Source organism: Salvia hispanica, chromosome 3 (assembly GCF_029641045.1).
Source record: "Salvia hispanica isolate PSC_SH4W2 chromosome 3, Shi_PSC_v1, whole genome shotgun sequence".
NCBI classification, from domain to species: domain Eukaryota; kingdom Viridiplantae; phylum Streptophyta; class Magnoliopsida; order Lamiales; family Lamiaceae; genus Salvia; species Salvia hispanica.
The window spans coordinates 45,359,939-45,380,689 of NC_142694.1; the positions used below are offsets into that span (position 1 = coordinate 45,359,939).

At 34.2% G+C, this 20,751-nt stretch overlaps 2 protein-coding genes across 2 annotated transcripts; one reads left to right on the forward strand and one right to left on the reverse strand.

Moving 5' to 3' along the window:
* Positions 1-1,690: 1,690 nt before the first annotated feature.
* LOC148930922 (ubiquitin carboxyl-terminal hydrolase 18-like) lies at positions 1,691-7,539 on the reverse strand. The gene is made up of 11 exons (XM_089069005.1): positions 7,120-7,539; positions 5,967-6,135; positions 5,788-5,876; positions 5,612-5,697; positions 5,330-5,492; positions 5,070-5,193; positions 4,811-4,968; positions 4,259-4,343; positions 3,660-3,872; positions 3,501-3,562; positions 1,691-3,076 (listed from the first exon to the last, which is right to left on the reverse strand). The coding sequence occupies exons 1-11, from the start codon at positions 7,389-7,391 to the stop codon at positions 2,113-2,115; spliced, it is 2,385 nt and encodes a 794-aa protein (XP_088925131.1). The 5' UTR covers positions 7,392-7,539; the 3' UTR covers positions 1,691-2,112.
* A 6,734-nt stretch (positions 7,540-14,273) lies between these two features.
* LOC125217068 (histidine kinase 5-like) lies at positions 14,274-19,919 on the forward strand. Its single transcript, XM_048118892.2, has 13 exons — positions 14,274-14,603; positions 15,066-15,969; positions 16,158-16,214; positions 16,388-16,615; positions 16,719-16,812; positions 16,894-17,100; positions 17,198-17,328; positions 17,417-17,466; positions 17,787-18,130; positions 18,232-18,335; positions 18,522-19,235; positions 19,328-19,504; positions 19,579-19,919. The coding sequence occupies exons 2-13, from the start codon at positions 15,238-15,240 to the stop codon at positions 19,702-19,704; spliced, it is 2,964 nt and encodes a 987-aa protein (XP_047974849.2). The 5' UTR covers positions 14,274-14,603; positions 15,066-15,237; the 3' UTR covers positions 19,705-19,919.
* Positions 19,920-20,751: the final 832 nt, after the last annotated feature.

Consider the following 20,751-nt stretch of genomic DNA (forward strand, 5'->3'; position numbering starts at 1 on the left):
TAAAATTAAATATCGCAATTAATTTAGTTTTAAGCATTTTGGACAAAAACACATCTAGTTAATATGGACAGTGATTTTCTTTTTTACTAATACTATAGTATTATTTTTTACGATTGTTTCCATCTCTTTAAATCAATGTCTCTTTAACCTATTTTCATACTACTTTGATGCTTTCCTTCATCATTTAGTTCTCCATCAACAATGCATATTTTTGCAGTATTAGCATTTCTGATATTTAATTATTTAGAATTCTTCTAAAGGAAGTTATTAATATTCCAATTTGCTACTGATTTATTTATGCCTAATGTAATTCCATAAAACGTAGCATATGATCGTAAATACTAGTATGTGTTTGAATGTACAATACATGCATAATTTAATTTGATCAACAGAGACTGAATTTCAGAATGCTCTCTAGTTTTACTTTATTTTATAATCTTAAATTTACAATAACGAAGCCCCTAAACTAGTACTACTACTAATTAAACATATACATTACTTAATATAATCACAAATAAAAAAATTAGTGACACATCATTCCCAAATAGATGACGTCATACATATAAATCCTTAATCAAATTTTATAAAGAAAATTAGAAAACACTGCTTTCATTTAACTCATTCCAGCATTCAATTTATTGAAGGCATATTCAAACTGAGAACTGAGAGGTGTATACATTGATAAATTACAAATCAAGGTATAGTCTTTAAAAGTTAACAATGTAATCAAATGAAAACTCAATATATTGTAAAAATTCTAAACTATAATTTGAACAGTTAGATTTCAAGATTTGATGTCAACAGATGACAAATAACGTCAACAGAAAATATCACCACTAATGTCAACATCGTCAGCAGATTGAAGTTGTGTAGACATTTTCTATTAACGTCATTTGTCATCTGTTGAGATCAAATCTTGAAATTTAATAGTCCAGATCACAATTTGAAGTTTGTATAAAAGATGCAAATTTGCATTTTATTATTACCCTTTAAATTTATATTGAATGATAATAGTATTCAGAAAAAGTGCTTATACCAAAGTGTCCTAGAGTTTTGGGATATGATTTCACTGCGGTTCTCTTTCAATTTTTTGTAAACTAAGTGTTGTAATATTATTAATTTTTTAAAATTTCAATATCGACTTGTTTAGATTTTTGGTTCTGACACTAGGTGCTCAATTGACTCTTGAGTCAAATAAATAGCCATAATAACAAATTTATTCCCTACCATTTTCAACTTTTTGCACTTCACATCATTCTGGCATTGCAGTTGATTGCGAGAAGTTACCAAAACAAAATTAATAAATGAAGTAGTAATTAGTTTGAGAATAAATGTAGTACTAGTTCATTGCATCTATCTCCACTTCCATCCACAAAATATTTTCAGCTAAACACACACATATTGATGCATTATATACGTGTTATTTTCTTCCTAATGGAGATAATAATCAAGCATATAGTGACAAATTACCTAAAGATAGATGAAATAATGCGAGTCTAACTTTGATGTACATTTACAAAACTTTAGCATTAATCAGAATTAATTGTGATTCAATCATCGTGCACTCATTTGTATCAAATTTATTCTCCATTTAATGATAAGCCACTATAAGCGAAAATATACTTTCCACCTAGCCAAATTTCATTAAAGTAGATAAAAATATGCACAAATAAATTGAGAAAAAAATAGATAAAACATGCAACAAAAGGAACTTAGATTTCAGTAAAGTAATTTAAAAGGAGAGACAATAAGACTAGTATCCAAGATTCCTGTAAATATTGAAACCAAGGAGATATATATTCCCAGCGCATCCAGTTGTGGGGATGGGATAATTGAATGCTATAAACAGCAAAGAAAATGGAAAATAAATTTGCTCTTACCATCACATTATCGACGTTATTTCTAAAACTATCCGGTTTCAATCTCTTCAACACATCAGCATTCTTGAATTATTACAGAAGATCGGAGATCTTCTGCAATTTGATTCGACATATTCGAGCATCACTCTGCCAGTGAAGTTTTCTAGGTCTCCCTCCTTTGGTATGGTATATCTTCTCAAGAGATCTGAAGTTTCTACCTCCTGCATCCATTGCGTTAGTCATCATCATCTCATCATATTTCACTCGACGAATTTCCATTCCGAAGGCTCTTACACATATCTGCTTCTGTAGAAACATATCCATTCTCATGTGTATCGTGCAACTTTCTGTTTTCCAGTAAGCCACCATTTTCACGCGGTAAACAAGACTTTGCAACTCTTTCTGTATGATTATTCAGGTGGCTTTTACAGTCCAGCTTAACACTTTTCTTTAGTGGCTGTTTTCCCAAAAACCCAGGGCGGAAGAGTGGCTTACACTTTTCCGTGGAACTTACTCCATCTGCTTTCTTCGTGGACTTTATAGTATCAGAGGACGATGAGCCATTCCCCAGCCCAATATTTCCATTATTAGATGTTGAACTAGCAGAGTGCTCTTTATCTGAGATCTCACCGGCAGTAGTATCCCTGGCTGGGATACTACAAGTGTTGCTGTCTACATCATCTTTACAGTTCCCAACTGTAGTGGTGGGCACTTCAGTCAACTGTCTGGATGAACCCAATTCGATATTGATTTCATTTCCACAATTCACTTTAACATCAGAAGTAGAAGAAGATGTCCCATAACTCTTGGCATCCACTTCTGTAGAAGAAGTATCAATCACTGAAGTGCTAGTGAGATATGTCTCGTCATCATGATTTCCGGTGGAAGGAACCTCTTTTGGTGTGGTGGGCAACCCATCTTTGTGAAGTTCAGCATCATTGACAATGGGCAAACTTAAGTCAGCCATTTTTGCGTCTCCTTCTGCATCTTCTGCATCTGCAGTTAATGAAATTTTTTCCCCACCATTGACCTGACACCCCAAAACATTTGCAGATGATTGCTCCAAATCGACAGGACTGTCAGTGCATACTGCATCAGGCGATGACTCAGCATGTTGTTTCGTGGAAGAAGAGTCCGCTTCAGTTATTTTCACTTTCTCACTTTCTTCTTTCATCAGCAATTCAGTGGGAAGCAAGCATGATGGGCGAGCGTGTGTTCTGTCAAAACCAGTGCAAGCATGATATAATCGCACATCAATTAAGATGCTATTCAAATTATATCAAGCACTAACAAGCATGCAGAAGCAGAGCCCAAACCAATTATTTTAAGTCCTTTCTGAGGCAGGACCCTGAGGACAGCATAACTGCTAGGGTGGTGTTAGCAGTTGCCCGGGGCTCTGCTTGGAGATTTCAAGCAACCCATTTGGAGGCATTTAAACAGCATATACACATAGATATATATTCACTTCACAAGGACTTCACATTTAGAGTCTTTAGAAACAAACAATCTAAACCCATAACTACTACCAAGAAACTTGAGGAGAATATTTATTAGATGAACTGTCTTATACATCATCTTGCTTCTCATCTTATTCAAAACCTTTTGTTAATCTTTATTAACCCTGTAAAATGATAGAAATACCTGCTGTACAAGAGCATATAGGCTCCCTGTGAAAGCACCTCATCCAAATCAACGCTAGCAACCTAAATAAGAAGACCAATGTGCAAGTTCGATCATCTGATTATCTGACAAGCTAAATGAACAATGACATAGTCTAGCAGGAAGATCAGAAACCATTACCCTGCAATCATCAATTCTGTACCAGCTTCCGCAGAAATCCTTAATATAACATATGTAATGGCCAAAATAAGATGCATTCAGCATGTCCACATGGACAATAACAGCATACAGCTTGTAAGTATCATTTCCATCTTCCAATTCACTCATGTACGGGCTAAGATCCAATGTCTCTGGGAAAGTCACCCTCTTATTAAGTTTCCCAAATCTTCCACTCTGCACAAGAAGGAACAAACGTGGAGTAGAGCTCAGACATAATACTGACACCATTACTCCCATTTTAACTTATGTGGCAAAAGTTAAAACATGGACAAATGTATAGGACCGACAACACAAGTATAAATGAACTTGCCACTATTGAAAGTCCTATGATACTGCATAAAGTGATGCTGAATATCATTTTTAGACACCAGACAAATGATTTATTCAAAATGAAAAAACCTCCTGAATATTATCTTTTCATTAGCATGGCAACATTTTCTTAAGGTGCTACTATTCTGATTAACATATTTAAGCATATTAAAAGCTTACACATCATCTTCTTCTACAGAATCAAGGTATCAGGGGAAAGAGAATCAGCACAGTAGATGCAAAGACCAGACCTGGAATCTTTTCAAGGCAATTGTAAGAATGTTTGGTGCTCGGTGAACAGTAAGGCGCTTCCAAGCCATGACGTATGCATTGCAACTGCAACGACAACTCATCCAGATTGGTCAAAAGTTGCAATGTCTATAATTAATGAAATAGTAGCATTTTTCATGTTATATAACTTGGTATCAACAATTACTTCGCTGAATTATATGGAACGACACGGGCATCAGTAAAATAATAAAATGTGAGTCAAGTGGTTCAAATGAAGGCAATAGCCAACTATAAAAGGCAATAAAATAAGTGAAGTTCATTTTGGCAGATGGAGACACCAAAATAATGGATTAAAAGGTAGTTCTAATAATGCTAATCCAGCCACACACATACCCTGACATTGGCAGATGAAAGTATGAAACTGAAAGCACCAATGGCATAAGCAATAACTAGTGATCAATGTGCCCATTTAGACTGCTCAAAGTGAATTTTAAATTCAAGATAAGATTATAGTATGACTGTTAAGAATCAATATTGCTATATAAATGTGAACTTGTGAATATAGCACTCACCCGTCACATTTATACATATTATCCCCATGAAGCTGCTCTTTGGCAGTAAATTGATCCAAACACTCCTCCAGAGATCCAGCATCCCCATGAATTTCAACAGTTAAATCCATCATATTTTCAAATTGGTTTGAAACGTTGTTGCATTCCCCGCATATAACCTGAAAGTGAACCAGATTAACCAAGCAATTCGATGCAGGATCTTTAGCATTTGAGGAAAACATCAGAAGAACTGAAAAGGAAAACACTTTACGCATGCTACCTGTGATCGAAGACGACCCCCAAATATATGTTGAACAAGGGTTGTCTCTTGATAGCTAGGATGAACTACCTTTTCTCCACCAAATTCATCAAGGCACACAGACTGCATTGTGTCAATGGCAAACCTGAAAAGCAACTGCATGTTACACTTAACCAACGTTAAAGAAAGCAAAGTTGTATGCCAACTTCTTTTTTCCTTATTTTTAATTTGGGGGAGGGGGGGGGGGAGGCACAACCACATGTGGGACAAGTTATAATGACCTCATAAACTCATGGGCATCCTCCTGTTTCCCATATCCAAGATTACCACCTAAGTTAGGCAATCTTGAAAGAATGTTCATTGGAGAAAATGGATTATCACTTCGGCTAGCCCTTTCTATGTGCAATTGAAATTCACAAAGAAAGCACCAATCATCCCTTTGACCTGGATAACACATAGATGCAAAGGAAAGGTCAGAATCACCAACCAATAAATACAAGAAAAAAATGGGAAATACTGTGTTATTGTATTCATGAGACAGAGAGAATAATGGAGGTAGTTACATTCTCTGCGGTGGCCTTTCTCCAACAAGTAGGCAACAAGCGGCCTGGTGTATGCGAGACACTGCAGAACCACATTAGCAAAGCAACTGCATAAAAGCAAGTGGATCAAAAATTATTGGTATTTGACATTTTATTTTAAGCATAATAGTCAGCTGGAGAACAGAATAATCAGGTACCTGTTTCCACAGTTAAGAAGTCCACAAGGAGGATAGCCTGGTTTGCCCCAAGTGAAAAATTCTAGAAATTCCTCATATGGGAAAAGTATCTGAAAAAAGAATGGTGATAGGAAATACATATTAAATTATGTAAATACTAAAATAAAAGTTAGAAATCAGAAAATGAGGTGGTCAAATACTTTGTTTGAAGGTTTGTAAATCTTTGAGCTTCTGTCCAGAGGTGCTACTGAAGCTTTCTTTCCCCTCAAATTGGATTTTGGCATTGTATAGTTAGCTTTGTACACTGACTTCATCTCTTCGCATCTTAACTTGTGCTCAGACCAGTGGGATTTTTGACAAGATAAAGAGCTGGAATTTTGGCAAGCATAATAATTATTAGCCTAATAACAGGGTGAGTATTAATAAATATTGATACATCATACTTGTAAATATGACCCAATTTCCTAGATTACACTGCATGAAAACAGAACCCCGTAATATCATCAGAGAAAATCCAATGCAGTAATGAATATTTTTTGTGTCACTAGACCCTGTTTGTGATTTCAAACTCATGGCCATAACTTTTTCTTGTGAACATCAACCTTAGCCAGATGAAGAATTTATGAAAGGTTAAATTTGAACTAAAAGAGTCGTGGGTGTCTATTTCCACAAACTATGAAGTAGGCTTAATCTCTCAAGATAAACAAGGAATCCAAATCGTTGATTTCAAATTTAGTGAACCGGTTCGACAACATAATACAGATGAAACCATGCTAATAAGCACAAAAATCATTCTCAATGCAGCATCTCACTGCATCAGATAACAATGGCATTCATAAAGCAATTATCAACATTAGATCATATTAAATGGCTAATCGTTACGATCGCAACCAGTATATCATACTGTGCATTTTTTCATTTTTTAGGGCTTTACAAAATAAAGATAGTACCTTTTCTTCATTCTCCTCGACTAAGAACCAAGATAGCAAATTAATTTGATTCCTTTACGAGCAGAGGTCAAGAACCAGTAGAACTACAGTGCATTGAGCTGAAAAGCTAGTAACTTTCCAGATCACATGCCTGCATTATGCGTTTAGTGATTGCTTCCTCTCTTTTCTAAATTAGTCTATAATCACCCTATCCCATTCAAGAAGTACAGCTTTTGGATTATTTCATACACAGAAAAACCTCACCCGTTTTCACCAAGGCATGATGGAGAGTATAAAGCAAGCGGTAATGTGTAAAAGAAAAAAATCCCAAAATTCCAAAACAAAATTCACATGCATAAATTAAGGCAATTCACTGTTAAACACAAAATGAAGCAATTAAAAGCACAATTTAACATGTAATTACCAGTACTTGACCATCTTGCAGCCGGCGCACTGTTTCTTGGTGAGATTTCCGCACACGACGCAGGAATCAAAGCCTTCGGCGGCGCCGCCGGCCATAGTGTCCCTCTTCCGGCGATCCAAGGACGAATAATCGGCGGCGGAGGAATCGAAGCTGGAGTCCACCACGAAGTATTTGGAGGCCGTGTTCCGCACCAAATACAGCAGGCCGAAAATGCCAACTGACGCCAACACTATGAATTGCAGGAACCAGTTAAGATCCGCCGCGACATGCATTTACAATATGCAATTTCCTCAGGATGAACTGATCTGATTGTAGATATCATTAATTCAATTACTGGGATTTAGGGTTTCTGTGGGGAGGAAAGGGGGAAAAATTCAATTGAGTTAACGTAACATTTCTTTATTCTCTGATACAAAACTTTTAATTATAGAATTATAACAAAACCTTAATTAGTAATTAGCTCAGATTTTAGGTTTCTGACGAACGGTGCTGACGATGACTTTGTGAACGATCTTGAATTTTACGACCAATTTCAGAAATTGTTGGGTTGACTAAAAACCTTGTTGTTTTCTCATTGTTACTTTTTTACTTTCTTGAATATTATGTACGGGAGGTTCATAAGTTAAATTTTATTAAAAATAAAAGTAAATCTCAGTCATTCGACATAGTGATGTAATCGTTGCATTGATGTCACGTGTCATCTAATAATATAGATTGTGTAGTCTAATAATATAGTCCGACTAATAATGTAATGTGCTTTAGTCTAATAATATAGATTGTGCGGTCTAATAATTCCAGTTAATAATGTAACACTTTTAGTGTAATAATATAGCTCGGATATTATGATCATAACCATCCAATTTAAGGATCCATGGCTGAGATTTTATTTGATTTGATTTTTACAAAATTTGCCAAATGGCCCCTATTATGTATACTTCATAATAATTTATTAGGATATTAATCTTAATATTCATATATTTTAGACAAGTATTTTCTATGAATTATTTTGAACATGGTCTTAAAAATTAAAAAAAAAAAATGAGCGTGCAGTTTTATTGACTCGAATAGAAAATTTTTAGCAGATTAGTATTTTATATTATTTGTTACTATGTCTTAATTCAAGTATTTCTAGAATTCTGTCTTGAAGAATGACTCGTACAGTCGTACTTAATATTGACATTAATATTAAATCTTATGAAGAATGACTCGTATAGTCGTACTTGACATTGACATTAATATTATTGAACATATTTACGTAGAGTGGTCATGATTTAATATAAATATTGAGGATATGAATTTAACATCATCCATCATAATTATCACATAAAATTTACATCAATTTGAAGGGGAAAGAAAAAGAGGATGAATACCTTATACGTCCAAAATTTTGACGAGAAGCCTTTGAAGAGAAGTTGATGATATGGAGTATGGACTAAAATTAGTGAAGGGTAGTGCTTGATTGAACTTTATTTATATAGTTTCTCCAACACAGATTAATCTTCATACACGCTATCGAGATCAAGATAATTATAAAACTTAATTTTAGAAATACTCTCGGAAACAAATTCTAGTAGGAGTAGTATGTCACTGCTGTGTAAATATTTTCAGAAATTCTAATAATAAAAAAAATTATTTACTAGATTTTATAGGTGATTCTGGCATCACGTGCCTATAACTTAAATTCCATTTACATTATTCGAAATCTTAAGATATTCTTTCGATAATTTTCTACATATCTTTAATTATAGAATTATGTGATGAAATTCAGTTTAGATGATAAAGAAATTAATTAAAGATACAACGTGTATTACATAATTACTCCATATCGCAGATGGAGAAATTAATAAGCAAAATTTATGATATTCATGAGGATGCTGCGCAAAAGGGCAAACCAGCCAAATCAAATCTATCCCTAAATTAGGGCATCATATATCATATTCAAATATTATGTCTGGGATATAGGGAGTATATAACCAGTTATGGTTTACCCATCATTACAACATTGCATGGGTAACTGAATTTCTTTTGTTGCATTGTGATTATGATCAAGTGCGCTTTACTGTTAAACAACTTTTGTAGCTACATGCATAGTAGTAACTCTTTTTCTTAATTGGATCATGATTTGGATTGGGATAATTCAGAATTACATGAGTTGGTGGTACAATATTGATTCGTGTTCCATTGCGAATTAATTGATTAATTAGATTGCAAATCCAAATGGGACTAGGCTTTGGTGGGGCCTCATAACAAATTCCGGAGTGGTGTTGTCCACTATAATCTACCTCATTGTAATTATTTAATATTTTTCTATAGTATTATTATATTCCATTCTTACATTAATTTCTGATTAGTATATATGGATACCCGAAAAATAAATACTGAATAGTATGTTTCACAATTCATATCTGATAATAAAATTGGTGCTCATTATTGGATATACTATGATTTTCATATTAAGTGTGGATGCGACATAGTTTCTCAATGATTTATACAATTCTCTAGTTTATGTTGTTCATACATAGACTTTCCATCCCTAACAATTTTTGTCTTATTAATTTATTAACTATGTGACATGTCCATTTTCCCATCATTAACAATATGTCTTGGCCAAAAAAGACAAACAAAGAAACAAATGACATCATTAAATAAGATTTATTCCGGGTTTCATGATTTGTGTTTTGGCTTTGGACTATTAAGGGCCCATTTAACTCTAATTACGATTTGTTTGTATGGCTACACCTTTTTTTAAATAGCAATTTGCCCATTTTATTTTAACAGATAGCTCCTCCACAAAATTATAATATTAGAATTAAGGGGTTCAAAATTTGAGTATTTAAAATTATCAGGAGATCATATGGTATGATGGGAAATGAATTCACAGGTTTGGCATATGTTTAAAGGGGTAAAAATTATTAGTACTACTATTATTTACGAGAAAAATGAGAAGAAAAGAATATAATACTACTCAGGGGAGTAATCAATTGCTAACTCATCATTTAATTGCTAACTACAACTAATTTAAGGCCATAGGATTTTAGAAAACGTGTGGTCTACAATTTGCCACATGTATATTTTCGTTTTTATTAATAAAATCAAAAAAGGTAAAAAAAACTCCAAATTAGGATTTTGGATAAAAATGTCAATATAGTGTTTCGAAAATATCAACACAATGCTTTGAGAATGTCAACACAATGCTTTAAGAATATTAACCCATTGCTTATATTGACATTCTATATGTATTATATTGACATATTTTATATAATATGTTGACATTTCTGCTTGTACGAAAATTTTTGAATTTTTTTTAAATTTTGACGTCGGAATATATGCATGTAGGATATCGTTGGAATCCTTATGAAACTATCTTTAATTTGATATATGTTATATGAATTTAGAGTTTTGAGATTTCTTTTAAAAGTTAGTTATAAATAAACATGTAGTTAATTGACATTAAGACCCCTAATGATATTTTTTGGAATTAATCATATGACCTTATTGACGTTTTTCGTTGATCGTATTGACATTTAGGGATTAATGATCTAAGCCCTTAATTTGAATATCTAATGGCTATTATTTAGTTGAAGTTAGCAATTAAGTTATAAGTTAGCAATATAACACTCCACGTACTACTAATTCGAAAGAGTTTAAAAGGAATTAAAAAATATGTATATAACAAACTGTGATAGTCTCAATGATGAGTAATTTGCATCTGTAGAGATCAACTGTTTTTATAACCTGAAAAGTCCTCACAGCTTAATAGATTAATATTCTCCTTTTTGTTGCTTATAAATGACACTAATTAATGTCAGATTCTTTTTTATGTTAAAAACTAATCTCAAATGCCAAGCACTTAGGATTAGCTAATTAATTAAGTTTTAATTGGCATAATTAGACAGCTTAATTTCTCAATTGGAGACTTACAACGCATTAAAATACGCATTAAAATAGTACTCCCTCCGTCCCACAAAGATTGTCCCACTTTAACCGGACACGGGTTTTAAGAAATGTAATGGAAAGTGAGTTGAAAAAGTTAGTGGAACGTGAGTCCTACTTTTATATATTAGTTTTATAATAAAATGTGAGTAGAAATGAGTTAGTGGAATATGGGGTCCACTACCAAAAATAGTAAAAAGTGAAATGGGACAAACTTTGTGGGGCAGACCGAAATAAAAAAATGGGACAATCTTTGTGGGACGGAGGGAGTAGTATGAAAGGGTCCTCGATACATATGTTAGGGTTTAGAATTCTATATAATAAAATTCTATCGTATTTTAATTCATTGAGAAATATGAAATAAACTTCTATTCTCATTCTTGTTCCAAAAACCCTAGAACTTTAACTAGGGAATTATCTATTTTGCTCCGTTCAATCTTCGCGTACTCTACAACCCTCTCGATAGGGAACTTAACCCCTATCAATTGGTGCTTTCATGGAGAGCACGCGAAGATTTAACGTAGCAAAAGTGATAATTCCCTAGTTGAAGTTCTAGGGTTTTTGAAACAAGAATGAGAATAGAAGTTTATTTCATATTTCTCAATGAATTAAAATATGTTAGAATTCTAAACCCTAACATATGTCTTGCTAATCAAGAAACATAATTAAAATAAAAGATTACAAAAATATATAGAAAATAAATAAAGATAACTCATTAAAATAAAAGATACGCTAAAATATTGGAGATGATCTTCGGCGAGATTTGCTAGATCGAGGACCCTATCATAGTACTACTAACAATATTGCGTACATCATATATCTTCAATCTATTACTACCTCTGTCCACCAAAATTTGTCTCATTTTTCCATTTTTGTCCGTCCCCCAAAATTTGTCCAATTTTACTTTTACCATTTTTGGTAGTGGACCTTATATTCCACTAATTCATTCCTACTCACATTTTATTATAAAACTAATATATAAAAGTAGGACCCACAATTCACTAACTTTTTCAACTCACTTTCCATTACATTACTTAAAACCTATGCCGGATCAAAGTGAGACAAATTTTGGTGGACGGAACTAGTATATTAATAATATCTAACCCAATGATTGGGCCTTTAGATTCTCTTTTACAAAATAAATTATTGCATTAAAAAATATGGGTAACTGCCCTTAATTGGGTCAATTCTTCTTCTTTTTTTATCATAATTTTTAAAACTAAAATGAAAATTCACAAAGCTTTAATTTTTTTTCTCACTAGTTACGTTGAAATTGAAGGACAGAAAAGCCTAGGGCAAAAACGTCTGACGATGTAAATGATGTAATTTTACTTAAACCACTATATTTTGTGATTTATTCTATAAAGTCTAAAATATGTCATTTATTAAGGACTAATTTCTTCTTAAACCACGATATTTTAAGATTTATTCTATAAAGTTTAAAATATGAAGGACGAATCACGAAGTTTAAAATCACATCCATGTCCAATAATCGCGTAAATTGAACAGTATATTAATAGCTTTATCACATCAATGAAACTTGTTACTTACATCTACTTACACACTTTTTTAGTTTGGTCGGTTGATACATACTATAGCTTATAATATTGTGAATTACCAATGATTAGTTGACAAATTAATACAGTATATAATTGGTGTCAGGAAATATAATTATTATTCCTTTGTTCTTATTAAGATAACTACGAATGTTCTTTGACTGCCTTTTCAGGCATGTTATAGAGCATATATTTTCATTTAATATTGGTTATTTTTATTTAATTTTTCAAATAACTTCTTAAGAATAATCAGTAAATGTATTACAGTAATCTTTCAAAAAGTAATCAGTAAATATATTTTATTAGAAGAATGGAGAACTAAATATAAATTATAAACTGAAACTACAAATAATTGCTCAGCTCAGGTTCAGATTACCAATCATTATAAAACGCAATTAAATAAAATTAGACATTTTTGGGTATTAGTAGTATTTTATACAAAGACGATTCCCCGACCAAGTGACCGACTTTTAAGTTTTTTATAATGTTGTTCATATATTTAAAATTAAAATTAGTATATTTATATGCATGAGCAGATGAACTACTATATTAGTATTTTGAAACAACTTGTACCGTGACCACACCCTATTTTATTTCGATGGCCATTCACAAATAATCTAAACTTTATAGAAAAATAGATGACAAGGTCACTCAATAATTATGACAAGCACTTGGTGTTATAAAAAAAATCCACCCATAATATATACAACCGTGAGCTAAATGTTACGTATATCGGTATATAATTGAATGGATTTAAATGTATCCGTTTAATAATATCTATAAAAAATTGTCAGAGTTCTATTTTTTTTATAATTATTTATAACACGAAAAGCGTGATTCCACCATATTTTGAAAATGGAAAAATTGTCAATAAAATTACAATTTGTTAGACTTTTGATTGTCCCGCGACTTACAAAGTTAGATAATTAAATCAAAACTTATAACCCTGTTACAATTGTCTAATAACTTAAAATTATCTACGAGTGATATTATATTTAATAACATGACGTTCTGATGTAGTATTAGAGAATGAAAAAAATGATGGAATATAATAATTGAATGTGACATTATTTAATGACATGATATTTTGATGTGGTATTACAGAATTAAAAAAACGAAGGATGATCCAATCAAGAACGTTTTTCTTTTGGAAAAAATCCTAAATCTGAAAATGATGAAATGGAACGACATCGTTTCAGTAAGGATCACCTATAACATCTCCTGCTATACGCGCACAAACATGAGTGATGGACTCCACAATCACTTATCATGTTTGTGAGTACGTAGTAGGAGATGTTATAAGTGATCCTTAAGACGTTTTGAGGGTGTTGAGATGACGGTGTTTTAAATAAATGACGCGACGTAGGAAAACATAGGCGTCCACGTCACCACATAATCACCGAAAATTGAAAGTTATGAGACAATTACGGAAGTGTTATAAGCTATGATTCAATTAGCTAACCTGTGGGATAAATTAGAAAGCATCTAAAAATTGTGATTTAATTAACAATTTTTCTTCTAAAATTGATACTACTAATTTTGCGCCGTCGACAAAACGCCACCTCTCTCACACACACGGCACACACACTTCTCTCTTTACAATCTCCATGCAACACACTCTCTCCGCAGTAGGGGAAAGGGGAGAGAGAAACAAACAAGCAAACAGTTTATTTCTCATAAAAAAATTGCTCATCGCCGCTGCTATAAGAGAAACCAAATCAACCATTTTTCAATCCATTAATAAACCCTCACATCACAATCACATGGCTTCGTCTTGATTTCATTTTCCGCACACACATTGTATACCAACAATCATGCTTTGATTCTTGTGTTTTCTTATTTCCAACACCCAACACCACATGCAGATGCAGTTCTCTCTCTGCATTTTCTATTCGCGCACAACTTTGGCTTTTTTTGCTCTTCCAAGAGACTCTTCCAGATCTACAGTGAACCAATTTTATTCTTCTATCAGACCGTCAGATTTTATTCATAAAGGTCAGCTTTATTCAGCTATTTGATTTTTATCCGTGAATTTTTATCATAATTTTGATTGTTAAGTTGTAACTGCATGTTCTTCATCATCATCGTCGAGTCAGTCAATGCTTGTCTACTCCTCTGCTTCTGCTTGTTTTCGAAAATTTCAACTGCAATTGGGTGGAACTTTGTTTGATTAAATACAGTGGATTAATGAAATTGAATTGCAACTCTGGTCTCCAAAATGTTTAGTTGAGGATCAAATCCATGAGTATTGTTGTTCGACATAATTACAAAGTTTGATGAACAACAATCACAAAAATCAAACAAAAATATATTGGCTGTGTATGTTTCCAGGCACTTATACCTCAAATTCAATAGTGCAAAATTAGTTGTTCATTAGTAGAATATACTGTTACTTTTGCGCTTTACAGATCATAAACTGCTTGTTTAATACCCTTCCTCTCTGTGTTTCTTTTTCAGGTTATAGTTGTAATTGATGCTATATTGCAGAATCTCACAATCAACACAGACTTCACTCTGATCCATCTCAAACCGACGATAACGTTTCAGACATAAGCTCATATTGCATTAGTGGCCTAACTTAGGCACTGATGCCTTTGCCTATCTTGGTTTGGAAATTTTGTAATCTTAAATGGTAGAAGAAACTATGGGTTGCGCTATTGAGACCGGCGAGTCAGAAGAGATGGACATAGTCCTCTCTTCGATGTGGCCGGAGGACATGAATGAAGCCGGGAGGCAGTTCAATGTGGAGAGGCCAGGAGTGGATAAAGACATGCTGGAGGAGGTGACCATCAAGAGGGAGCCTGACATAGTTGATTTCAAGCATCTCATGGAACTCGCTAGCTACACTGAAAAGGGGAACTGGCAGCTGGCTAATTTGGTGAGGAATTGGGAATACAAGCAGGAGAACGCTGTGCGCCTCCTGAGGGAAGAGCTTGACACCCTCAGCAGGCAGCAGCGACAAGCTGAGCTCAAGAAGTTGGAGATATTGGAGGAACATCGGTTTGAAAGAGATGGGTATGGTGGAAACAAGCGTCCCATCTCCATTCTTGATGAGAATCTCAAGTACTTGTATCAAGATGCTCCGAGGAGGAAGCGTGACACTGTCTTCCAAGATGAGAAAATAAGTGTAGATGCTGAATATGACAGTGTGGTTTACTGGAAGCAACATGCTATGAATCTAGAGAAACTCCTAGAGGCTAGCATTAGACGAGAGCAAGTGTTGATGGGGAAATTGCAGGAGAGTATTGAGAAACTGGAAAAGCAGTCGACCCCCGTTGAGGAACTGTCACAGGTTTTGAATAGAGCAGATAATTTCTTGCATTTCGTCTTGCAGAATGCTCCAGTTGTCATAGGCCATCAGGTATATTATCCTCATATTTTCTATTTGTTTTATTTCCTTACTTCATCATTGAGTAAGCACCATAAACTTTGTAAGTTAACGTATCTAGTGCTAGGAATTCATTTATCATGTATTTACAAACTTCTGATTTTACATTAGCAACTAATGGTTTTCTCATAGTGACTGACCAAGTGCTCCACATTTTCCAGGATAAAGATCTGCGCTACCGGTTCATCTTTAACCATTTTCCGAGTTTGAACGAGGAGGTAAATTGGCAATATCTTACAGTCTCTTGAACTGACTGTTTTAACTTCAAGAATTCCATAACTTCGACTGCTGAGAATCAAAGTTCATCTTTTGGTCTAAAATTTTTATGTGGTGTTGCATATTTTCCTGAATCAACTGCTAGAATGATTCCTCAGAGTAACTAATTTTACAGGATATCATAGGCAAAACAGATGTTGAGATCTTCACCGGCTCTGGTGTAAAGGAATCCCAAGACTTTAAACAAGAAGTGCTGGAAAGAGGATTACCTGCAAAGAGAGAAATAACATTTGAAACTGAGCTGTTTGGATCAAAAACCTTCTTAATCTACGTAGAACCGGTTTTCAGCAAGGCTGGAGAGACAATTGGTGTAAATTATATGGGAATGGAAGTGACTGATCAGGTCAGTTCCATTCTTTACCCTTTTCCTTCCCATAACTTGTTTATTTATCTATAATTCCAATAACTTTTTGTTCTGTTAATTTATCTTTCTTGATGTATTTCAGGTGCGAAAAAGAGAAAAGATGGCAAAGATTAGAGAAGAGATGGCTGTACAAAAAGCTAAGGAGACGGAGCTCAACAAAACAATTCATATCACAGGTAACCAAATTTTGGCTGTGATTTCAAGAACCGGCTGTAGATATAGTGCTAACTAATTTTCTCTTGGTAACATTCTTGCAGAGGAATCAATGCGAGCGAAAGAAATGTTGGCTACCATGTCTCATGAGATAAGATCTCCTCTATCCGGAGTCGTAAGCATGGCTGAGATTCTTTCCAATACTAAGCTCGACAAAGAGCAGAGACAGCAGGTGAACGTGATGATGTCTTCTGGTGATTTAGTTCTTCGAATAATCAATGACATCCTTGATCTTTCTAAGGTTGAGTCAGGTGGGAGTTTATATCTTTTCTCATAAATTCATCTTTGTTCCATCGTCTAAATTAATATATGGAACTAAAATTAGAATCTCACCACTTTGTTTTTTAGGAGCTATGAAACTGGAAGCTGCAAAATTTAGACCAAGAGAGGTAGTTAAACATGTGTTGCAGACAGCAGCTGCATCACTACAGAAATTACTAACCTTAGAAGGAAATGTAGCAGATGATGTTCCTGTGGAGGTAAATGATATTGATCCTAACGGTATTCAAGAGCGAATGGTTTAATTTGTAGACTGGATTATATTAATGGAAACTGCCTATTTTTCAGGTGATCGGAGATGTTCTAAGGATTCGCCAGATTCTAACAAACTTGGTCAGGTGCTTACAGGACTTTCTCGTACATGCATATTACATGCACACAGTTTATGCTATAACAATATTGATAATGATACTTGAATCATATATGAAAAAGTTTTTTCTAGAATAAATATAGTTAAATCTAAAGCTCACTTTCTAAACTTTTATGGACTTACTGACTCAGAGACCTTATGTTACATATCCTCTCAATGCAAAAGTATTTAGATTTTTAGTTTTGAGTTATGCATGCTTTATTTGTACTAGTGATTATTAATCTACTATATTACACCATAGACAAGCTGATTTATGTATAAAGATATCCGTGTTTTAATGTTTAACAGCAATGCCATCAAATTCACTCGCGAGGGCAAGGTTGGGATAAAGCTTTATGTAGTGCCAGAGCCGCACATTTTAAGCAATCAAAAGTCTTGGAAAGCTCCTGCAGATCAGTCCTCTAATTCATCAAACACAAGAAAAGACTCATCCGTGAGTCGAAGCCAGAGGGGCAGTCATGGATGTCATGAGGAAGAAGGTATTGGTGTAAAAAATGAATTAAAAAACACGCTCAATGATCAAGAGAGAGATGGGACACCAACGGAAGAAGAAAAAGCTAGCCATTCTAATCCTCAAGAATCAGTAGTGTGGATTCGGTGTGATGTTTATGACACGGGGATCGGAATACCAGGTATGTGCTCAAATTCATGGTTCTATTTTTTGCTTCCATTTTCAAACTCATTTGATGGGAACTGAATATGATAATCGCCTCTGTTGATCCTTATGTGACAGAACATGCGATTCCCACTCTGTTCAAGAAATACACGCAAGCAGGAGCAGATACTGCTAGAAAGTGCGGTGGGACAGGATTAGGACTTGCAATCTGTAAACAATTGGTGAGTTATCATCACCTTGAAATTTTGATTCGAGTTTCTCCTTCTCAAGAAGTTGATCTTCCTTAGACATAATGACTAGACTAACAGGCTTTCTAGATGGTAGCTGAATTTTTCATCTACTTTTCTGCTGCTTCTACTTGTTTATTTCAAAATCACTGTTTTTACACATTTTTGTTTTGTGAATAGGTTGAGCTCATGGGTGGTCAACTAACTGTATCAAGTGTAGAAGACAAAGGGTCTACTTTCATGTTTATACTACCCTGTAAAGTTTCAGCAGTCTCTGATAGTTCAGACGAGCTCTCGGATATGGATAACCAAGAGGTCTCAGATGATGAAGATTTACATGCAGGAAGTTTTCTGTTTGAACCGCGCACTTTGGGCTCTTTACTTTCGTCTCAAAGTTCCGGAAGGATCCAAAAGCTCTTGCCAATCACCTATGGCGTTGATCCCACTCAGAATTACGATGGTTTGTTGGAGGATTCTTCGTCACCCTCTAGTAGCATTACATGTCAGGAGATGAGTTCAGAGGAAGATGCATATTTAGCTGCCATGGACACATCTTTGGAAGTTAATGTTTCACCGAACCGGAGCTTAAATTCGGATAACTTAGATTCAGCTGAAATGAATGAACAGACACACTGCTGTAGTGAAATATCCCAGCCGAGCATTACCCAAGAAAGATGTCAAGCTGAGGGAAGTTCCGAGTGTTCTTCCAGAAAGAACAATGAAGGTCAAAAGGCTGAGGTCAAACCGAAGATTCTTCTCGTGGAAGATAACAAGATCAACGTGATTGTTGCCAAGTCAATGATGAAGCAGTTCGGACACAACATAGATATTGTCAATAACGGAGCAGAAGCTGTGCGTGCAGTTCAGTGCAAAGACTACGATCTCATTCTAATGGTATGCTTAAAACTAGAGCAATAAGTATAAAACTGCAACATGGTTTTCTGGTCCTTTTTATTTTGATTAATTAATAATTGTTGATATCACAGGATGTATGCATGCCAGTGATGGATGGACTTCAAGCCACAAGATTGATACGATCTTTTGAGGAAACGGGTAGTTGGGACGATGCAGTGAAAGCAGGAGTTGAGCTGCAGTTACCACCCCAACATTCTTCCCCAAAATTTCAACAGGAAATACCAAGAAAGAGGACACCAATCATTGCAGTAAGCACTTGATTTTCTTGTACTGTTATTTTGTTCGTCGATCAAATGCTCTAAAATCTATTGATCTTCTGCAGATGACAGCAAATGCATTATCAGAGAGTGCTGATGATTGTTTTGCTAATGGTATGGATTCATTTGTATCAAAGCCGGTTAATTTCCAGAACTTGAAGCAGTGTTTGCAGCAATATATACCAGAGTAGTAATAGTAGTACTAGTCGTAGTAGCAGATTGTAAGCATCATGTATAGAAAAGAAATGAGTTAGGGAAGTTTTGACATCAATGTATAGCATCTGCCGCGTTATTTTCTAGTGTATCGTCTTCGTTTTCCTTGTTCACTTTGGCTCTTGTCACGACCGTCCCATTCAGATTCTTGAACTTCCATGTTTCTTATGGACATGTTGCTCCTTTCGTCTAAGATGAGTCTGTTGGTGCTAAAAGCTATTAGATTCACAATTAGCTTTAGAGGATCCCCTTGATCTTGGTATAATATCATGTCACAAGTTGTGCGGATTGAGTTGTTATTGGATCAACTTAATAACGACCCAAAACCCAATAAGGCATAATCTGAACCCAACATGCATTTTAAGGAAATTCTCAATCCGAACATGAATCCGATCTGCAACCTTCAAACCACAACATGTTAACAACCTGAACCTAATTTACATGATTAAAACTTGATATTGCACAATTACAACATGATATTATACGATTAAATCTTATTTACACGATAAAACCTGTATACAATAAATATCTGGTATACGCAAATCTATAGAATAAAACTAAAGTATAAACTTTTTAAAAGAATAAAAAAATTTTAAATAATAAATATTATTATTAATAGGTTACCTAAGACCAACCCAACCCTGCCCTAAATTATTAGGGTTCTTACGAGTTAACTTGATAAGGAAACACACCCAATAATGTTCGACCAAAACCCATTAATTTTATATGTATTCATATCAATTTTTTATGTCATATATTTTTTGAAATTGTTATCCCAATTTAAAATGCTAGTACTCATGAGTGGCCATATAAAAAAAGGTCACAAACATCACCTAGTGGCCATTTGCTATCTAAACATTTAACAAGTAAAAATAGTTGTGCAATTTTCTAAAGCACTTTGTACAACTGAAGATAATTTTTTGTTCAAACAATAATTGAAATTAAGTGCAATACATAAGTAATGCTCTATGACACAAACACAAGCATCATTACAAATTTAAAAACTCACATAAATAATACTGGTA